General features: G+C 42.8%; 1 protein-coding gene across 2 annotated transcripts in view; it reads left to right on the top strand.

The window, feature by feature from the left end:
- LOC117060948 (caM kinase-like vesicle-associated protein) overlaps window positions 1–18,464 on the top strand; it is a 54,801-nt gene that overhangs the window by 23,128 nt on the left and 13,209 nt on the right. Inside the window, exons 1-2 of one of the 2 annotated variants that reach the window (XM_033173565.1) lie at window positions 13,272–13,373; window positions 17,801–17,896. In XM_033173565.1, the coding sequence (XP_033029456.1) occupies window positions 17,802–17,896 (95 nt within the window). In that variant the 5' untranslated portion in view covers window positions 13,272–13,373; window position 17,801. Of the gene's footprint in view, window positions 1–13,271; window positions 13,374–17,800; window positions 17,897–18,464 lie in introns of those variants that run through there. The other variant, XM_033173563.1, reaches the window with a different exon arrangement.

Raw genomic sequence — 18,464 nt, 5'->3', positions numbered from 1 at the left:
ACATAAGAAACTATTCCATTCTTGAATAAAATTGCTTCTCGGATTTTCTTTTCTTTTCTCTGAAAGAAAGGCCAACTCAATGTATTCTACAGTTTTGTTCAGCCATTCTTTTTTGCTAGGGATTTTATCACTCTTCCAGTGAGATGCCACCAGAATTCTTGCTGCCGCAGAGGTATATAAGAAAAAGTTCTTTATTTTGTTGGGTATGTCGGAAGTTGTAATCCCTAACAAGTATGCTTCTGGTGTCTTAGAAAATTGGATTGACAGAATTACTTCCAACTCTGGGTGGATTTCGTTCCAGAATGTTTCAATTTTTTTACATTTCCACCAGATATGGTATAGATCTCCCACCTCCTCACATCTCCAACAGGTGTTTCACACATTCTTGTACATCTTAGAGAGCTTATGTGGAGTAATGTACCATCTATAAAACATTTTTATTAGGTTCTCTCTAATTGCACTGCAGGAGATGAAATTCCAGCTCGTTCTCCAAAGATTTTCCCACCTTAACATCAATATATTATGCCCTATATCTTGCGCCCAACGAGTCATTGCGGACTTAACTTCCTCCTCCATTGCCTTCCAGTCTAATAAAAGACGGTAGGCCTTCAAGGGGGTTTTAACTTTTGAGTTTATCACTTCCAACTCAATTTTGCTGCTTCTTTTTCAAAACCTATCTTAATATCAGATTTGAATCTTTCAAAGAGCTGATAGTATTGAAACCAATCATTTACTTTATTTTTCAATTGTTCGTAGGATTTTAATTGAAATTTATTTATTTTTTCTTTCAGCAATGCTCAATATGTGGGCCAACTAGTTCCAGTGTTTCCATGTCTAGCTGCAAGAGCTTCCAAGGGGGAGTTCCACCATGGCACACGTTGCTCAATTAGATGTTTAAACCAAACTTTTAATAAAGAACCTCATAATATGATTATTATTATTATTTAATAAAGAACCTCATAATATGATGTCCTTGCCATATATACCTTGATAGATGTTTCTGCCATTCCCTCAGTCTATCCTCTCCATCCAGTATTGGTATCATTTGGAATAAGAATAGAAGTTTTGGAAGTACCATCATTTTGATTGTTGCCACCCTCCCCAATAGGGAAAGTTTGATATTGTTCCATTTATCCAAGCTACGTTTGATGTCGTTCCAAATTGGGACATAGTTGTCCTGATATAGGTTTATATTTTTCGGGCTAATCCTCACTCCTAAATATCTTACTTTTTGGCAGACCTTTAGACCTGTGCTTTTTCCAAGTGACTCTATATCTTTTTCCATCATATTTTTGACTATAAGTTTTGTTTTTATTTTGTTTAGCTTAAATCCCGCCAAACTCCCATAGTCCTCTATTATCTCCATGGCCCGTAAGATACTTCCCCCAGGATTTTCTTTTTCTTTTTTTGTAATGAATTTATTGATTTTTACAAAACAAAGAACAGCATAACACATAACACATACATTAACACAAACCCCACAATTAAACATAATAAAACAAATCACACCAATAATTCTTTTTCTTGTTTGCACAAAAAAAAAACTTTTCTTGTTCGAATCATTACTCGGTGACTTCCCCCGCTTTCTCTCCTTTGGTTCCAATTCTAATTTTACTTTAATAACTTCTCATCTCTAAAATTAAATCATTCAAAAATCAAAACTAAACTAAACATACTTCTTAAAATCTAATTTTTACTCCAAAATAATCCATCACTTCTTATCTTATCAAATCTATTCCAAATATTACTTCATAATAATTAATAATACAGCTTCATAACACAACATATTACTTCTTGTATCAAATCATATCAAACATCTTCTTTCACTCAAACTGCTGCTAATAAAAAAAATTCAAATATCTCTTCTCTAGTTCAAAAAACTTAAAATCTTAACACACCGGCTTCAGGGTACCATAATAAACCATCCTAATTTTATCCTTAGTATATTTCACCCTATCCCTTTTCTGACCATTTTCTCTCGCCATCTCGGGGTTTCCCCCCAGACATTCCTCCATCTTACACCAAAACCATTTTTCAGAGTGTCCTCTTTTCTTATAAGTCCACAGTTCCAGACGTAGTCTACAACAGTCCTTGCAGGGAGCATCAGGGTACACAAATCATCACATTCCAGCATCTCCGCTTCAAAATTCCGTTCATCTTTTGATTGTAGATAAATAAATCTTTTCCCCATCATTCCTGGGCTCTCACCCCAGAAATTGGATATAATTTGTCTTCCGATCCTGGGTCTCTCACCCCCACAGGACCTTTCACCTTCTCAGAGTTGCAAAAACATTGTACTTTGTACTTCAATAATTCCCTTAAGCTCCCTGCCAAGGTTCTCTTCCATTTTAGCCATGTTCAGAAAGGTCTGTTTTGTGGGATATAACTGTCTTGCGACATCCTGGTTCAACAAAGTTAATTTCTGGTTCAACAATTCTAATTTCAGAAAAATAATCCTTTGTTCGTAAGTCAAACCAGAGTCCAAAGCCAGCTTGAAAGCGAAACCCAACATGGTAGAAGTGGGCATAGGGTATCAGGTTTCAGTATTTTTCCATCTTAATCACAGTACTTTTCCATCTCAGTCACAAAACTCCGCAGCCATTTTCCCTGAAGTCAGGGCGAAAAGACCACATTCTGCCCACTTCAAGAAGAAATATTCTCATGAACTTAAGTCCCCCAAAAGGGATTCAATCAGTCTCACTTGTCAAATTTGAAACAATATATCCATCACTGCAACAGCAGTCACCATCAAAACAGTTACTTTCTTTCCACCAAAGGGAGAAAAACGGGCTTCCTTTCCGTCGTATCTCCCGGAGCGCCAAATGTCAAAGATAAATTCATTGTTCTCGTACTCACAGCCAACGGGCTTCTTTTTTTTTTTTTTTTTTTTTTGCTTCTGCCAGGTAGAACGATCTCGCTCATCGCGAGCGGCGGCCGCCGCTTCGCCGGTCCAGTTGGGGCATGCCTCCACAGCCCGGCTCCGTGGTCCCTTCACCCCCACTCCCCCTTTACAGGGGGAACGAGGGAAGGGTTCAGAACCATAGCGGGCTCGCCGGAGAGCCCATGCCGCGGGACGCTCGACCCGCGGTTTAGCGGAGCCCCGCTTTGCGGTAGCGGGGCTCCTACCCCCGGGCCGGCCTGAGTCGCTTCGCTGCCGAAGCGACCCACGACCGCCCGCGATGGCGTCCTCGCCGGAAGTCTTCCCCCAGGATTTTCTGTGGTGATAATTAAATAATCTGCGAAAGCTTTTATTTTGTAGCTTCTTCCTTCTTTTTTCATTCCCTTAATATCTCGGTCTTCTCTTAATTGATTGTTAAGAACTGCCTTTTTCCAATTATATTTATTAAATTTTTCAATTATAATAATCACATCAAATATTCCAATTTTACATATGAATATCGAATAATCCAAATAATCAAAATAAGTCCAAATAAACTGCCAAATTATTAATTTTATATGACTTCCCATGCTTCAAAGTTTTAAGAGTCTTAATCAACATCGAATTTCCGTTGCCTTCTATAGTCCTCCAATGTTTTCCATACCCTTTCTGATGTTGTCCTTCATTCTTCTTTCACGCCACACAAGTGAGATAAAACAGCTAAAAAATGACATTTCTGTGTGGATTTTATGTCTGTAATCTTCTACCATAAATTGCAGCTCCCCCTGACACACTGGTGTTTCTCAAGTCCAAATCCAAAAGTCCATACTGCAGCAGCCGCCATCTTCACTTAGTCCTGATATAATCCAAACAGTGCGTTCTGCTCAATATCTTTTCAAACCGACTATATCAAAGTCTTTCCAGGGGAGGTTCACCTGTCAAACTATGAGTTCATATATATAAGGGGTAATTTATTGGCTTCTCTCCCCCTCTGACTTTGATGATTCACGGCCCATTCTCTTCAACATGGTGGTTCCTAATTAGACATAAATCAAAGCCAGACCCTTCCAGGAAACCGTCCTAAATTCTTATAGAAAAAAGAAAACATCCAGTGGCAAGGGGATGCTCTGCCAATTAACAGATTAAAGCACCTTTTATCCTCTTCCAAACTACTCTGAAATGTAATGTCTTATTTGTAGGAATGGTGTTATTATATCATATTTTCATTTCCACACAGTTTATATTTTAGGAGCCATATTATGTCCACATATATCACACTTTCAAACTTTCAGATCTCGCTTGTTCTAAATAGTGAAAACAGCTCTTCTAGGTTTTTTTTTTTACCCATTAATATATTAATATATATAACAGAGTACAATCACAAAGAGAAAGGCTCCCCTCCCCCTTTCGTTCCGCTCCCACATACCGATAGGGTGTTGAAATCTTCTTCCTCTTGATGTTTCTTGTCTTCTCAGTGGCTGGATTTTTTTAGCAAAATACTTTTTCTCCTTCTTGTCCGAAGCATGTCCAAACTTATTATCAAATTACCGGTATTCATTTTAAGTATTGGAACTCAAGCACAGGCGGGGTAGCTTCCAGGAGTGCCAAAAATTCTCTCAGGGGCTTTCCACCCAAAAGGGCCCCCCCACTCCTTCTTCCTCGGAATTCAGAGCAGGGTTAATGGGCATCTGCGGGTGAGGCAGTGTCTTCCCACAGCCCCTGGGAAGATTGAGGAGGCTGCTTACTCCCATCGCAGCCTTCAATTACCCCGTGAGAATTGGAGCGATGTTATAGTCGGCCATCACCCATCCGTGCTCAAGCGGAAGTTGATTGTTAAGAACTTCAATTACAAATATAAAAATTAGTGGGGAGAGAGGGTACCCCTGTCGAGTGCCTTTACATATTGGGAAGCTTCTGGTTATAGTCCTGTTGATTATTAGATTTGCTCTTTGATGTTTATAGGTGGCACTGATTCCTTTACAAAAGGTGTCTCCAAATTCCATCTGCGTCATTAATTCTTTCATAAATGTCCATGAGATTTTGTTGAACGCCTTTTCGGCGTCAAGGAGCATAAATGCAGCCGGTTTATCTATTTTGTAATCCAGGTACTCAATAATATCGATAATTCTCAATTATATCGATAATGTGCTGTATGTTATTATGTAAATAACGCCAGGGCAATAACCCAGTTTGATTTTTGTGTATTATGTCCTGAAGCACTACTTTAAATCTTTGCGCCAATATATCAGTGAATATTTTATAATCTGTATTAAGTAGTGCATGTTTTTCAATCTCCTTATATCTAACAGATCAAAATTGTCCACTAAATCAAAGAATGTTTTTGGTAGCCTTCCATCATTTGAAATCTTTTGTCTCTGTGATCTGTCCATCAACGTGGAGACTACTCCATTTAGGTCCCCCATCAAAATTATTTTGTAATCCAAATATTCCAGTAACCTTGCTTCCAGGTTCTTATAAAATTCAGCTTTACCATCATTTGGAGCATAAATTCCCACCATTAAAAGTTTTTTGCCTTGTGCCGTGATTTCCACTGTGATCCATCTTCCTTCTTCATCCTTAAAAATCAGTTTAAGTTCAAGTCTCTCTTTGGCGTAGATCACGATGCCTCTTTTCTTAACTGTATCTGATGAAATAAACTCTTGGCCTAATCTTTTGCTTTGCAAAATTTTCCTGTGGCTTCTCATAACATGTGTTTCTTGTAGACCAGGCATGTCCAACAGGTCAATCATGATCTACCTGTAGATCGCCAGGAAGTTTCTGGTTGATCGCTGGTAGATCGTGGTTTCCTTAGTGATCAGCAGCCTAAAAGGGAAAAAAGCTCTCCCCCTAAAAAAAGCTCAATGACTCATCTTTCTCCCCCTCCCAAAATCTGAAAATAACAATGAGCTCCTTCCCTCATGCCGACAAAGAGCTGGTGTGCCTATCAGAGACCGGATCCTAGCCTGCCACCCTGCTTTCCAGTGTGGAGATCTGTAGGCCTCCTGCATTGTGACTAGGAAGGTCTTAGACCTTGCCTTGGATCTCATCCTTCCTCGTCTGCCCGCTTTTTTGTATCCACGCTGCATAGTGCTGGCAAGAGAGGAACAGTCGTCTGTCCCAGTTTCTGCATTTGCCAGGCTTCATTGTTGCAAGGGAGCTTGGGAAACTGAGTTCCCTTGCATGGGCTGAGGATCCTGGGAAACTGAGTTTTTCAGCCATTTGGGGCTTTCTGTGTTTGTGTGGGGAAAAGCTTTTCTGTTGGCGGAAAAGCTGTTTTTCGAAGCTGTTTTTGTTTGCTGTTTACATAACGTGGTCCTAATATGCAGGACCTTCTGGAAAAAAATCCTGACTTTGTTTTTCAAACAGAGAAGTATGTGGCTGAAATTGATTCTGTTATTCTGGAGTTAGAAAAAAGATTTGGTGACTTCCAAAAAAATTGAATTGTAGAGTACATGTCATTTCCATTCAAATCTGATTTGGACATTTAAAAAAATGCAGTCATTATCAGTACAAATTACTCATTGTGCAAAACATCTCTTGGAAATGAGATATTAACTCTGAAAAATGACATTTTTCTGAGGGCCCATGTAGAAGAAGAATCATTTTGGAAGTTTGTGCCTAGACAGAAATTTCCAAATTTGAAAAGATGCAGCGAAATGTTCCACTCACGTTTTGGTTCTACTTATTTGTGTGATATGAAAGGAACATTTCATACAAAGATTACCATAATAAAGGACAAAAAGTGGAAAGGATCTAACAGAAGCAGAAGACATCAAGAAGAGGTGGCAAGAATACACAGAGGAATTTTACCAGAAAGATATGGAGGTCTCGTACACCCCAGGTAGTGTGGTTGCTGACCTTGAGCCAGACATCCTGGAGAGTGAAGTCAAATGGGCCTTAGAAAGCACTGCTAATAACAAGGCCAGTGGAAGTGAGGATATTCCAGCTGAACTATTTAAAATTTTAAAAGATGGTGCTGTCAAGGTGCTACACTCAATATGCCAGCAAGTTTGGAAAACTCAGCAGTGGCCAGAGAATTGGAGAAGATCAGTCTACATCGCAATCCCAAAGAAGGGCAGTGCCAAAGAATGCTCCAACTACGACACAATTGCGCTCATTTCACACACTAGCAAGGTTATGCTTAAAATTCTACAAGGCAGGCTTCAGCAGTATGTGGACCGAGAACTCCCAGAAGTGTAAGCTGGATTTCGAAGGGGCAGAGGAACCAGAGAGCAATTTGCGAACAAGCGCTGGATTATGGAGAAAGCTTAGAGAGTTCCAGAAAAACATCTACTTCTGCTTCATTGACTACGCAAAAGCATTTGACTGTGTTGACCACAGCAAACTATGGCAAGTTCTTAAAGAAATGGGAGTGCCAGATCACCTCATTTGTCTCCTGAGAAATCCCTATGTGGTACAAGAAGCTACAATTAGAACTGGATATGGAACAACTGATTGGTTCAAAATTGGGAAAGGAGTACGACAAGGCTGTATATTGTCTCCCTGCTTATTTAACTTATATGCAGAATTCATCATGCGAAAGGCTGGACTGGACGAATCCCAAGCCGGAATTAAGATTGCGGGAAGAAATATGAACAACCTCAGATATGCTGATGACACAACCTTGATGGCAGAAAGTGAGGAGGAATTAAAGAACCTTTTAATGAGGGTGAAAGAGGAGAGTGCAAAATATGGTCTGAAGCTCAACATAAAAAAAAACTAAGATCATGGCCATTGGTCCCATCACCTCCTGGCAAATAGAAGGGGAAGAAATGGAGGCAGTGAGAGATTTTGCTTTCTTGGGTTCCATGATCACTGCAGATGGTGACAGCAGTCACAAAATTAAAAGACACCTGCTTCTTGGGAGGAAAGCAATGACAAACCTAGACAGCATCTTAAAAAGCAGAGACATCACCTTACCAAGGTCTGTATAGTTAAAGCTATGTTTTTCCCAGTAGTGATGTATGGAAGTGAGAGCTGGACCATAAAGAAGACCGATCGCCGAAGAATTGATGCTTTTGAATTCTGGTGCTGGAGGAGACTATTGAGAGTCCCATGGACTGCAAGAAGATCAAACCTATCCATTCTTAAAGAAATCAGCCCAGAGTGCTCACTAGAAGGACAGATCCTGAAGCTGAGGCTCCAATACTTTGGCCACCTCCTGAGAAGAGACAACATTTGTGTGAATCTGCATTTTCATATTTTAAAATGACGAAGAGTAAGCTACGTTCAAACATGACAGATGAGCACCTTAAGGATTCCCTGAAACTGGCCCTGACACAGTACTCACCTGATATCGAACAGTTGGTTACCGAAATAGTGACGTAGGTGTCACACTAACAATGGATGAAGGCCTATATTTTTAAAGGAAATCTTGATAGGTAGGTTAAAGTAGTGGGTAAAGTGCGGCATACAGTTTTGTGAGTTCTTTTATGCAACTCTCTTCCAATAAATCTCTAAAAGTTTCTGTTGTCCCCCGTAAGAAAAGTATTTGGGCAGTGCTACCCCCAAAAAGGTTACCAAATCTGGTCACCCCCCTTTCCTTCTCCCTAAAAAATGCTCAACAACTAAAAACGAACTGATTCCCATAAAAAAACCGGGCATTCCTCATCCCAGAAAAGGTCAACAACTTTGAGCAGATCACTGCCAGACTTTAATTCTGAAAGTAGATCACAGTCTCTTGGGAGTTGGCCACCCCTGTTGTAGATGGATAACATCCAGCTTCTGCTTTAACATAGCATGCTGTACCTGGTTCCTCTTTGTGCGTAAATTAAGTCCACTAACGTTCCAAGAAAACACCCTCAGTGCCATCTTGGATTAAAGTCCTGGAAAAGAGGAAAAAATTGGAAGTTTACTCTGCTACTCCTGCTCCTGTCAGTTATCGCTCACTTTCAAAATCTTTGACGTTTTTGTCTAAGAACCTCTTCTTTTCCTCTTTGTTTCCTCCCCAAATAACTAAAGGAGAGTCCTTGAGTGAATTCCCAATAAAAGGGAATCTTCTTCTGTCTAAGAGCACCAGCAAGATCTGAATATTGACGTCTCAAGTCCAAGAAGCGTTTGGGGATCTCTTTGTAAAGGATTATTGGTTGATGTTGAATTTTAAGATTATTGGTATAATGAAGCTCGAGGATCTTATCTCTTTGTTCCTTTGTACTGATAATTATCAAACGATCGTTCGGAATTTTATCTTCCTTCTTCCTTCTAGCTCCAAATCTGAAGGCCTTCAGGATCCAGGAATCAAGCTCCAACTTCTCCAAATCCCCAAAAGAAGCCAATTATTTAATTAGCCAATCCCTTAGATTGTCTCCCTCTTTCTCAGGCACCGCTCTCAGTCTCAGATGTGTCTCTTTTTCTTTCATCTGCAAAAATGCAATTGAGTCTAAAGTGGCTTCCTGAGTTCTTTCCACATCCGTTAATCTGACATCCACTTTAGGGTCACCTTCTTCAAGAGCCTTTACCCTTACATCCAAGTTTTTAGCCTCTATTCTCACCTCATTGACCTCTTTTTTCAGGCTTCCAAATTCCTTGTGGAAATCATCCAATCTGGCATTAATCTTGCCTACTCCTTCTCTATTGGCTTTGGACTCTTGTTTAAGTCCTAAGATTTCCTGTTTGATGTCCAATAATAATTGCACTACTGACTCTTCAGCAGGGGCTGCTTTAGATCCTCTTCTCTCTGCCCCCCTTTTCACTTCTTGTTCCTGATGCCACCACCAACAGTCAGCCTCCAAGGTCACTGCCGAGGCTCTTTGCAAGACAGGAAATGGAAAGATAAACAAAGTCTCTTGACACAAACAAGCATCAAGGCAAAGATTTCTGCCCTTGCTAGAGCATTTAAAATTTTCAGAATAACTTCCTCTTCAAAAGCATGTCCCCAAACCTCTCCAAAGTCATGCAAGAAAGTCCAGGAAGAAATTTAAATAACTATTGTGCTGTAATTTAATCTTTTAGACTGTTGCAGAAACACTGTATCCCCAGAGTGGAAAATGAAAGTACTTTGTAGCAATCAGGCTGCAGTATAACAAAGGGATCTCGCCTCCGGACCGGGTTGCCCACTTTTGGAAGGAGAGCGGCTGATTAAATTAAATTCTCAGGCTTTGCAGGATCATAAATGCAGTCAAACACCACCTCCCCTTTCCCTGCCAAAAAGGGGGGGGCAGCAAAAGTGCCTTTGGGATGGTTAAAGAGCAGTTTTAAAGTCTGTTGCTTCAGCTCAATGGAGGCTGCCACTTAAATACTTCTGCGGAAAGGGATTGACCTCTGTTAATTTAAATCCCTTTCGTAGCCAATTTCTTTTCCAATTAATGTCCAAATCATAGATACTCACAGCCTCAAAAAGGCTTTTCTATTTTTTCTGAGAATTGGTCACTAGCATCCCCCGGACACGAAGCCTTGCGCAGAGACTGAAGCATTGAATCCACAGTGCCCACGTCTCCGATCACCCTCACTCTCAGGGCTCTTTAAAGGGAGGGAGGGGGAGAGTCCCCCTGGGCAACCGCCAGATCACTAAGTCCTCAGAACGCCCGATCTGAGTTTTGCGGTTCCCCATGCCTTCAAATAAACCCCCGTCCGAAATGGAGGTGCGGCCAACCGGAAGTCTCCTATGTGTGTCATTCTGAGCTCATTGGAAGACCAGTGGAATATAAATATAACAATAAATCAATAAATAAGGTGATAAGCTTTGACTGCAGGTTAAGCTGCTGCTAAAGATAGAGAGAGAGAGACACATGAGGGGATGAAAAAGCTGGAAATTCTACTCTGGTCCAATCCCATCTGAGGGCTTATTTCCATTCTCTCTGCTCCTTTCTTATTTGCCCTTCTTTCTTTCTCAGGCTTCCAGCTCCCCCACTCATTTCTCCTCCCAACCCCACAAGGTCTCTGTTTTTCAAGTACTCTGCCTATTCTGCCCCCTCTCAGTCCTCCTGCCCATCATCCCTGGGCTCTGTTTCTGCTTCCTTTCAGCAATGCATACCTTCTCCCATCTCTTGGATCTCATTCCAATGCAAATAGCGGTTTCTGCAGAGGGTTTTTTGTCAGGCCTCCAGCAGGGGAGGAAAGTGCTCCCCTGCACACTGCAACCCTGCTAATTATTGGTTAGCCCCCCCCCCCCGCAAAGCAGCTTCTGTTTGCAGCTTTTAAATGCACATCTTAAATGCAAATACAAATTTAACATGCTGTCCAGTTTGACCCCAAGTTGTACTGTTTCTCAACATTCTATTGCCAGCGCATAATTCAAATTAAGATCTGACACTCATTTTTGCTCTGTTCTAAATGACCTCTCTGCAAACTCTATTTCTTGTGCATGCCTTACTTGTCAATGAGATGACTCTACTATTAGGTAAAGTGAGGCAGCTCTCTCAGCAGACATTCCCCTTGAGCCATCTAGCCATTATCTGGCAGTGCTGACGCTTGGTGGTTGCTGGCTGTGCCCTTGGGGAAGGTTCCTGGCTTGGTGAGTCCTGCTGAGACCATGGACTCCAGCATGGGTCACATGTGTGCACCACTCATGTGATGCATTGCTCCGTTTGTTCAGGCAGTGAGCAGGTGCACGGCTCCTTCTTCCTTGTTCTAGGAAGCACAAAAGGAAAAGGGTGAGAGTGGGGAGCAGAAGCTGCTGAGAGCCTGCTATGCCACACCCACTTGCAACCTGAGCTCAGGTTAAGCCTTTCATGTACGCAAGTGTGAGTCAGTAACTGTATATTACAACAGAAGAGATGTGGGTGTTGCACAGATTACTGTCCACCCTGATCATTTCAAGCATCTTTTTCATTGGTGCCCTTATGTGAGAAAAGCACCCGTCTCCATAATTTCCTCCTCCAACTCACATCAGCCCCAGTCAGCATGGCCAGTGGTCAAGGATGATGGAGTTGTGGCCCTCCTGCATTGGTCACCCTGCTCAGAAGAAATAAACTACAAATCCAAGAATACAAAATTCAAAGTGCCGAGTAGCCATTTGGAACAAAAAGAATTGAGCCTGGTGGCTGACAGATGAGTTGCTGCTAAGAGTGGCAAGCAGGTCCCTCCTTTGATGCAGGCTGCTTCTGCAACTATTTCTGGCAGTTATGTCACCCCTTACAAGGTATTTAGCAATGCTGTTGTCAAAAGAATAGATTTACTGAAAAGGAAAAGGGGTTATGGGTCAAAAAACAAGCCTGAGGCAGGAGTTGGTTTGCTTGTGAGGAATTTGGAAAACTGGGACATTTTATTCCTGTGTAAGAAGCAACTGCCTCCAGATATTATATCCAACTATATAAGTTTGGAGTCAGAAATTATATGGATCTGTTCCTCAGGTTCTTGATGACTCACCGAGAACTGATGCAGGAATGCAGCCTGGCTGACTTCCAGCAAGGGAGTGGGGGAAGAAAGAGATGGATCATATCTGTTGCCCCTCTGCTCGGAAAGGAAGGCCATGCCAATCACCGATGACACCCTGATAATCTTTGCTGGAGAGCAAGGGGCCCATGCTAGGAAAGGAGTTTGTAAACAGAGCCCACTGGCTGCCAGATCTACAACTGGTAGTCTGACCACCTTTTGGAGAAAGAGCACTGGAGATTTTACTCACTCATATATTGGAAAATATATTTAGGTTGTTTCTTCCATTTCTGAAAACCCCAAACAAAAAAAGGAAAAAGGAAACTTATCCATTCTCCTCCCAATATTAAGAAGGCCAGAAGAAAACACAATTAAGCTCAGCCACACAGTCCAACTAATAAACATTGGTCCTGAGAGGCAATTTGAAAAGCATAGGTGTGCAGGATGCGGCCTTATACTGAGAGTGCTTCCAGACAACCTGATTATTGAGCATTCAACCTGATTTTTTTACAGGGATATTAGATGATGTTGGCTCTTTAATGAACATTTGTTCTGATTTGTTTGTGGGGAGGTTAGATTACAGTTCCATCAAAGCAAGTGTTTCACCCCATTTTCTAATGCATTTCTCCATTACTTTGTCAGGAAAAGTCTGATCTTTTGGGGAAGCAAGTTTGTTGTGCAAGAGTTCAAAAATCACCTTTAATTGTATCTTTTGAATTTGCAGGTGTGTGAATGAATCTCAACAAAAAAAAATAGCTCTGTGGTCTGCAAGTTCCCTGAATCAATGCTATTCTACTGCCCATCCAGCTTAGCGTTGTCTAGACTTAACAGCAAGCGTTTGAGAGAGGGAGCTCTCCTAGACCGACAGCAAAGATGCAGGAAGACCCGGCGGGGGGGGGGGAGGCTGTGCCCTGTTATTGTCATGGGACATAGTACTGCCCTTGTGATCCATGTCTATGCCTCCAAGTTATAGTTTGTCATTGCTCCCAGAGGCCCGGGCAAGGTCTCCCTCTTACATTCTCTCCCTCCCTCTGCAGGGTTTGAAGCAGAGGCACAATGCCATGCATCTTTCCAGAAGTTAGTGTCTTCTTGTGTTTGGAAAGTGATAAAGAACTCAGGGGTGAAAGTATCTGAGTCGTAAGTGTGGTGCCCAGAGAGCAGAGCATAAGGGTGGACTAAAAGGGTGAGTAAAATCATACAGCTGGCACCCCATAATAACCATGCCTAAGGGCCATGGCATCCCAGAGTCTCCCTTTCCCGCCATCATGGCCACTTATAACAGGGAGGTTTATATATACCAGCATCTCCTTAACCACAACTCCCCCGTAGCTGCTCTCACAAATTCCACAAAAACAAATTAGAGATGAGCTTGCACTATCTCCAAATCTGGTAGAGCTGTATACAGCTATTAACCAAATGAAAAACAACAAAGCCAGGGGACCTGATGGGATACCTGCCAAAGTCTTCAAAGTGGGCAGAATTGAACTTACACAACAACTTCACAAGCTCATCAAAAATATCTTGGAGAGATTGGAGATCCCAGAAGACTTTAGGGATGCCAAAATTATCATGATCATGAAAAAGGTGACAGAACGGATTGCAGAAACTATCAAGGCATCTCTTTACTAGCCATGGCCGGCAAAATTATTGCAAGGATCTTAGCAAACTGTCTCTTAACAATATCTGAGGTGACCCTTCCTGAATCCCAAAATGGTTTTTGACCTTCTAGAGGGACAGTGGATATGATTTTCATCTCTTGACAGCTTCAAGAATAATGCAGAGAGCAAAACCAACCCCTGTATATTGACCTGACTAAGGCCTTCAACACTGTAAATTGCAATGCCCTGTGGACTGTCCTTCTGAAAATTGGCTGCCCAGATAAATTTGTGAACATGATAATATGACAGCAACAATTGCAGATAGCAATGGCTCCCTAAGTGAACCATTCACAGGGTTGTGTTATCACCCCAACTCTATTTATTATTTTCATTGTCATGATCCTACACTTTGTCAAAGGGAAACTCCCCACCGGGGTAGAAATCATATACTGTATCAAACAAATGGAAAGCTCTTTAATCTGGGTAGGCTGAAAGCAAAGAGTAAGGTTACCATAACTTAAGTCATAGAACTTCAGTATGCAGATGACAACGTTGTGTGTGCACACTCTCCAAACCACCCTAAATATCTTCGAAGAAGCTTACGGAAAGCTTGGGCTATTGCTCAATATCCAAAAATCAAAGTGTTGCACCAACAAGCACAAACAACCCATTGGCAGCACCTCAAATCCAACTTAATGTTGTAACATTGGAAAATGTTCTAGTTACAGGTAGGTAGCCGTGTTGGTCTGCCATAGTCGAAACAAAATAAAAAAAATAAAAAATAAAAAAAAATCCTTCCAGTAGCACCAACTAAGTTGGTCTCTAAGGTGCTACTAGAAGGAATTTTTTTATATTGGAAAATGGCGATCACTTTTCCTACCTGCGCAGTTATCTTTCCACAAGGGCCAACATTGATGCTGAAATCCAGCATTGCCTGAGCTCTGCAGCTTTTTCCCAATTGAAGTGCAGTGTGTTTGAGGACCAGGACATTCACAGGGGAACCAAAATTCTTGTTTACAAAGCTAGTGTACTGCCAGCCTTACTGTATGCTTGTGAAACATGGACCACTTTTAAACGCCATCTCCAACTTCTCAAAAGATTCCATCAATGGTGTCACTGAAATTTTTTACACATGACTTGGGAATACAGGTAAACTTGTGCCAGTGTACTGGAATAATAATAATAATTTATTATTTATACCCCGCCCATCTGGCTGGGTTTCCCCAGCCACTCTGGGCGGCTTCCAACAGAACATTAAAATGCAATAATCTATTAAACATTAAAAGCCTCCCTTTTAGGGAAGCAAAGATCACCAGTGTTGAAGCAATGATTCTTCAACATCAACTTCATTGGACTGGTCATGTTGTTTGGATGCCTGATTATTGTCTTCCAAAGGAACTACTCTATTCAGAACTTTAAAATGGAAAGCGTAATGCTGGTGGTCAACAAAAGAGGTTTAAAGACTCTCTCAATGAAATCTTTAAAAAATGTAGTATAAACACCGACAACTGGAAAACACTGGCCTGCAAACGCTCCAGTTGGAGAACAGCCTTTACCAAAGGTGTCTTGGGTTTGAAGGCACTCGAACTCAGAACGCAAGGGAGAAATGTGCTAAGAGGAAGGCACGCTTGGCAAATCCACACTGTGATCAACTCGCGCCCGGAAACCAATGTACCCACTGTGGAAGGACGTGTGGATCCAGAATTGGCCTCCACAGTCACTTATGGACTCACTGTTAAGACCGTGTTCATGGAAGACAATCTTACTCGGCTACGAGGGATCACCAAAGAAAAAGATAGCGCCCCCTTTTGAAATGCCCCAGAGCTATCTCTCTGTTCAAAAGTGTTGCTTTTGTACAATGTGCTTTAACACACAACCACATTTACGAAAAAGAACTTGGGATTTTAGGAATAACAAGCTCTGCATCCAGCCAGTCCATGACAGCTATTAATAGCTACTAGCCAGAATGGCCATCTTCTGTTTCCGCTGGAGGCCATTTGTCTTGGAATTCTGGTTGCTGGGAATCCCAGGTGAGGAGATGGTTGCTGCGCTGAGGTCCTGCTGGTGAGCTTCCCATCGGCATCTGGTTGGACATTGTGAGACTGGGGTGTGGGACTAGATGGGCCACTGGCTTGATCAAGTAGGTCTATTCTTATGTTACTTTAAGTCTCATTAATTTCCACAAGGCTTCTGCACAATTCGTCTTCTCTGGATTGGGATCCTTGGGGAAGGGAGATGTCATGTCAGGGATGGGGAACTTTTGGCCTTCCAGATGTTGCTGAACTAGAACTTCCATGAGTGCCAGCAAATGTGGCCAATGGCCAGGAATGATGGGAGTTACAGTAGAGCATCATTTGAACATGTCCCCCACATATCATCCCTGGAATGGGTGCTGTTTGTGCTGTCTGATGTGTCACCATGCTTTCCATGGTGCTGAGGGAACCAGGACCCCTGGTTCTCTCTTTAGCCTTGGGAGAGGCATGGGATGGAGGCTATGTGCTTCCTATGTGCTTTGCATCCTATGCACTCCCACCTCTGGTTTGGGGAGCGGTGGACACACCATGTTAGGCACAATCTATATCTATCCTGTTGCTTCTTATGAAATTCTGCCTTTTTATGCATTTCCCTCTCAAACCGGCTTTGATCTGGATTGAGAAAAAGAACGTAGCTGCCTCTTAAGCCAGAAATGTGCACACAGCATGTAGACAGGTGTATTTGGGCTGGTGTGTGTGTGAGAGAGAACTCAAGGGTTTTGTCCCCAGCTCTGAAAGGAGATGTGCGTGCTCTTCCGCTCTAGCTGCTCCTTGCCTCTGGAGTGTGAAGGCCATGCTAACGAAGCATGAAGGGAACGTTGACAGGAGAAAGGGTCATGGAAACAGGAGGTGCCTCTGTGTGTCGCCACCCCTATTCCTCCCTTACAAAGGGGCAATGGTTCCAGTTAGGAGCAGGTTTAGGGGCCCCGGACAGCCACCCATGCTGTGAAGAGGGTTGCAAGAGGGGTTCTGGTTGAATGGATCTGGCGTGGGGTGTGTGTATGCCAGTCATGGGGTGATAGGCACTTTGCAGTTCTTTAGAAGGGAGCCTAGGAAGTTAAAGAACACATGTTAAAACATTGTGCTAAATTCTGCACACACAAAACTCAAGTTGTTGACTTAAAACAAAACCTACTGACCTGTTTATGTTCGGACTCCAATATTTAGGGGCTGCAGAGAATTCGAACAGCTGCAAGAACAAAAAGTTTCCTTAATTCTTATTTAATGTTACGCAGATTCCCTCGGTATTTCTACTACCCTCAGAAGCTTGGGGAAGCTTGGCCTGGGAGGGGGCTAGTTCTCTGTGGCAGCTCCTACATTGCAGAAGTGACTTCCCACGGAAGTGCAGCTAGCATCTTCACTCTACAGCTTACGCTCAAGATGCTCCTCTTTAGCTTGGCCTTTTGATTTGTGAGACCCACCTCTTTTCTTTCATCCAGGCTGCTCTGCTCTTGTTTGGAACTGTACAATTAGATTGTGGCAACCTGCCCTGAGACCAGACCCTCCAAGTGTCCCTATTTTCCAGGGACAGTCCCAGTTTTATGGAAGCCAACCCAGTTTCTGATTTGATCCCAGAATGTTCCTATTTCCCTTAGGATGTCCCTATTTTCATTGGAGAAATGTTAGCGGGTAGGGAGTTAGGGGACTCCTGAGCCAAGGAGACCTTTAGAAGACATCAGAAGGCAGCTCTGGATAGGGAAGTTTTTAAAAATATTTTCTTATGTTTTTATATATGTTGGAAGCCACCCAGAGTGGCTGTGGCAAATTATCGTTATATTATTATGGAATATGACACCCCTATTTTCATCAGAGAAATGTTGGAGGGTATGTGAGACTTTGTGGTGAAGGGTGGGTAAGAAATCTAAGGAAGGAAGATTTGGGGCTAGATCACGTGCCAGTGGCCTGGCATGGTGGCACCCTCCTCCCTCTGTCCCCAGATTACACCGGGAATCATTTCAGCCTACTTTGCTTTTCCTCAGGATGCCGTTTGGCTGCATCGGACTTCGGGATGACAAGAACTACAACAGCCTGGCTGACATCACGGACAAGTATGAGATTGGGCAGCTGCTGCGGGCGTAAGTAGGGTAGCAGGATGAAGAGCCCCTCATGCAAATGAGCCTCATGCAAATGAGGCGTGCAAATGAGCCTCATGCAAATGAGGTGCCACAAAGCATTGGGGGGGGGAGAACGCACAACGCTCACTGTGACTTGAAGGGGTGTGGGCGGATGGTACCCCAGGTCCAGGTGGACCGAGTAAACCACGCACAGCTAATGCTTTTGCAATGCTGTGGTGAGTTTTAAGCTGAAGGCCACTGGATTTGCTCTGGCTTGTGCTTGAGGCTCTAGGTGGAGGTGCCAAATGCCACCCCTTGAAGATGGCACCTTTGTGCCCCCTGAGAGGGCAGTGCCCTGGTGAAATGTGCCAGGCTGCTGGGTGGAGCCCTGGCTGGGCAGAGCTGTGCTTCTGTGGCTCTTCCCAGCAGGAAGGAAAAAGCAAAGTGTGCTGCTGTGTAATCCAGCTGCTGCACTGAGCAACTTATGAGTTGTGGGGTGGGCATGCTGAGAGTCACCCCCCTCCCCTGGAACCTGGGGCGGTCTGCCCCCCCTAGTGATTATTTGGAATGTCCTGTCACAGCAGCCAGC

The sequence above is a fragment of the Lacerta agilis genome, chromosome 16 (assembly GCF_009819535.1).
Source record: "Lacerta agilis isolate rLacAgi1 chromosome 16, rLacAgi1.pri, whole genome shotgun sequence".
Lineage (NCBI taxonomy): Eukaryota > Metazoa > Chordata > Lepidosauria > Squamata > Lacertidae > Lacerta > Lacerta agilis.
This window is presented reverse-complemented; position numbering and strand designations above follow the sequence as displayed.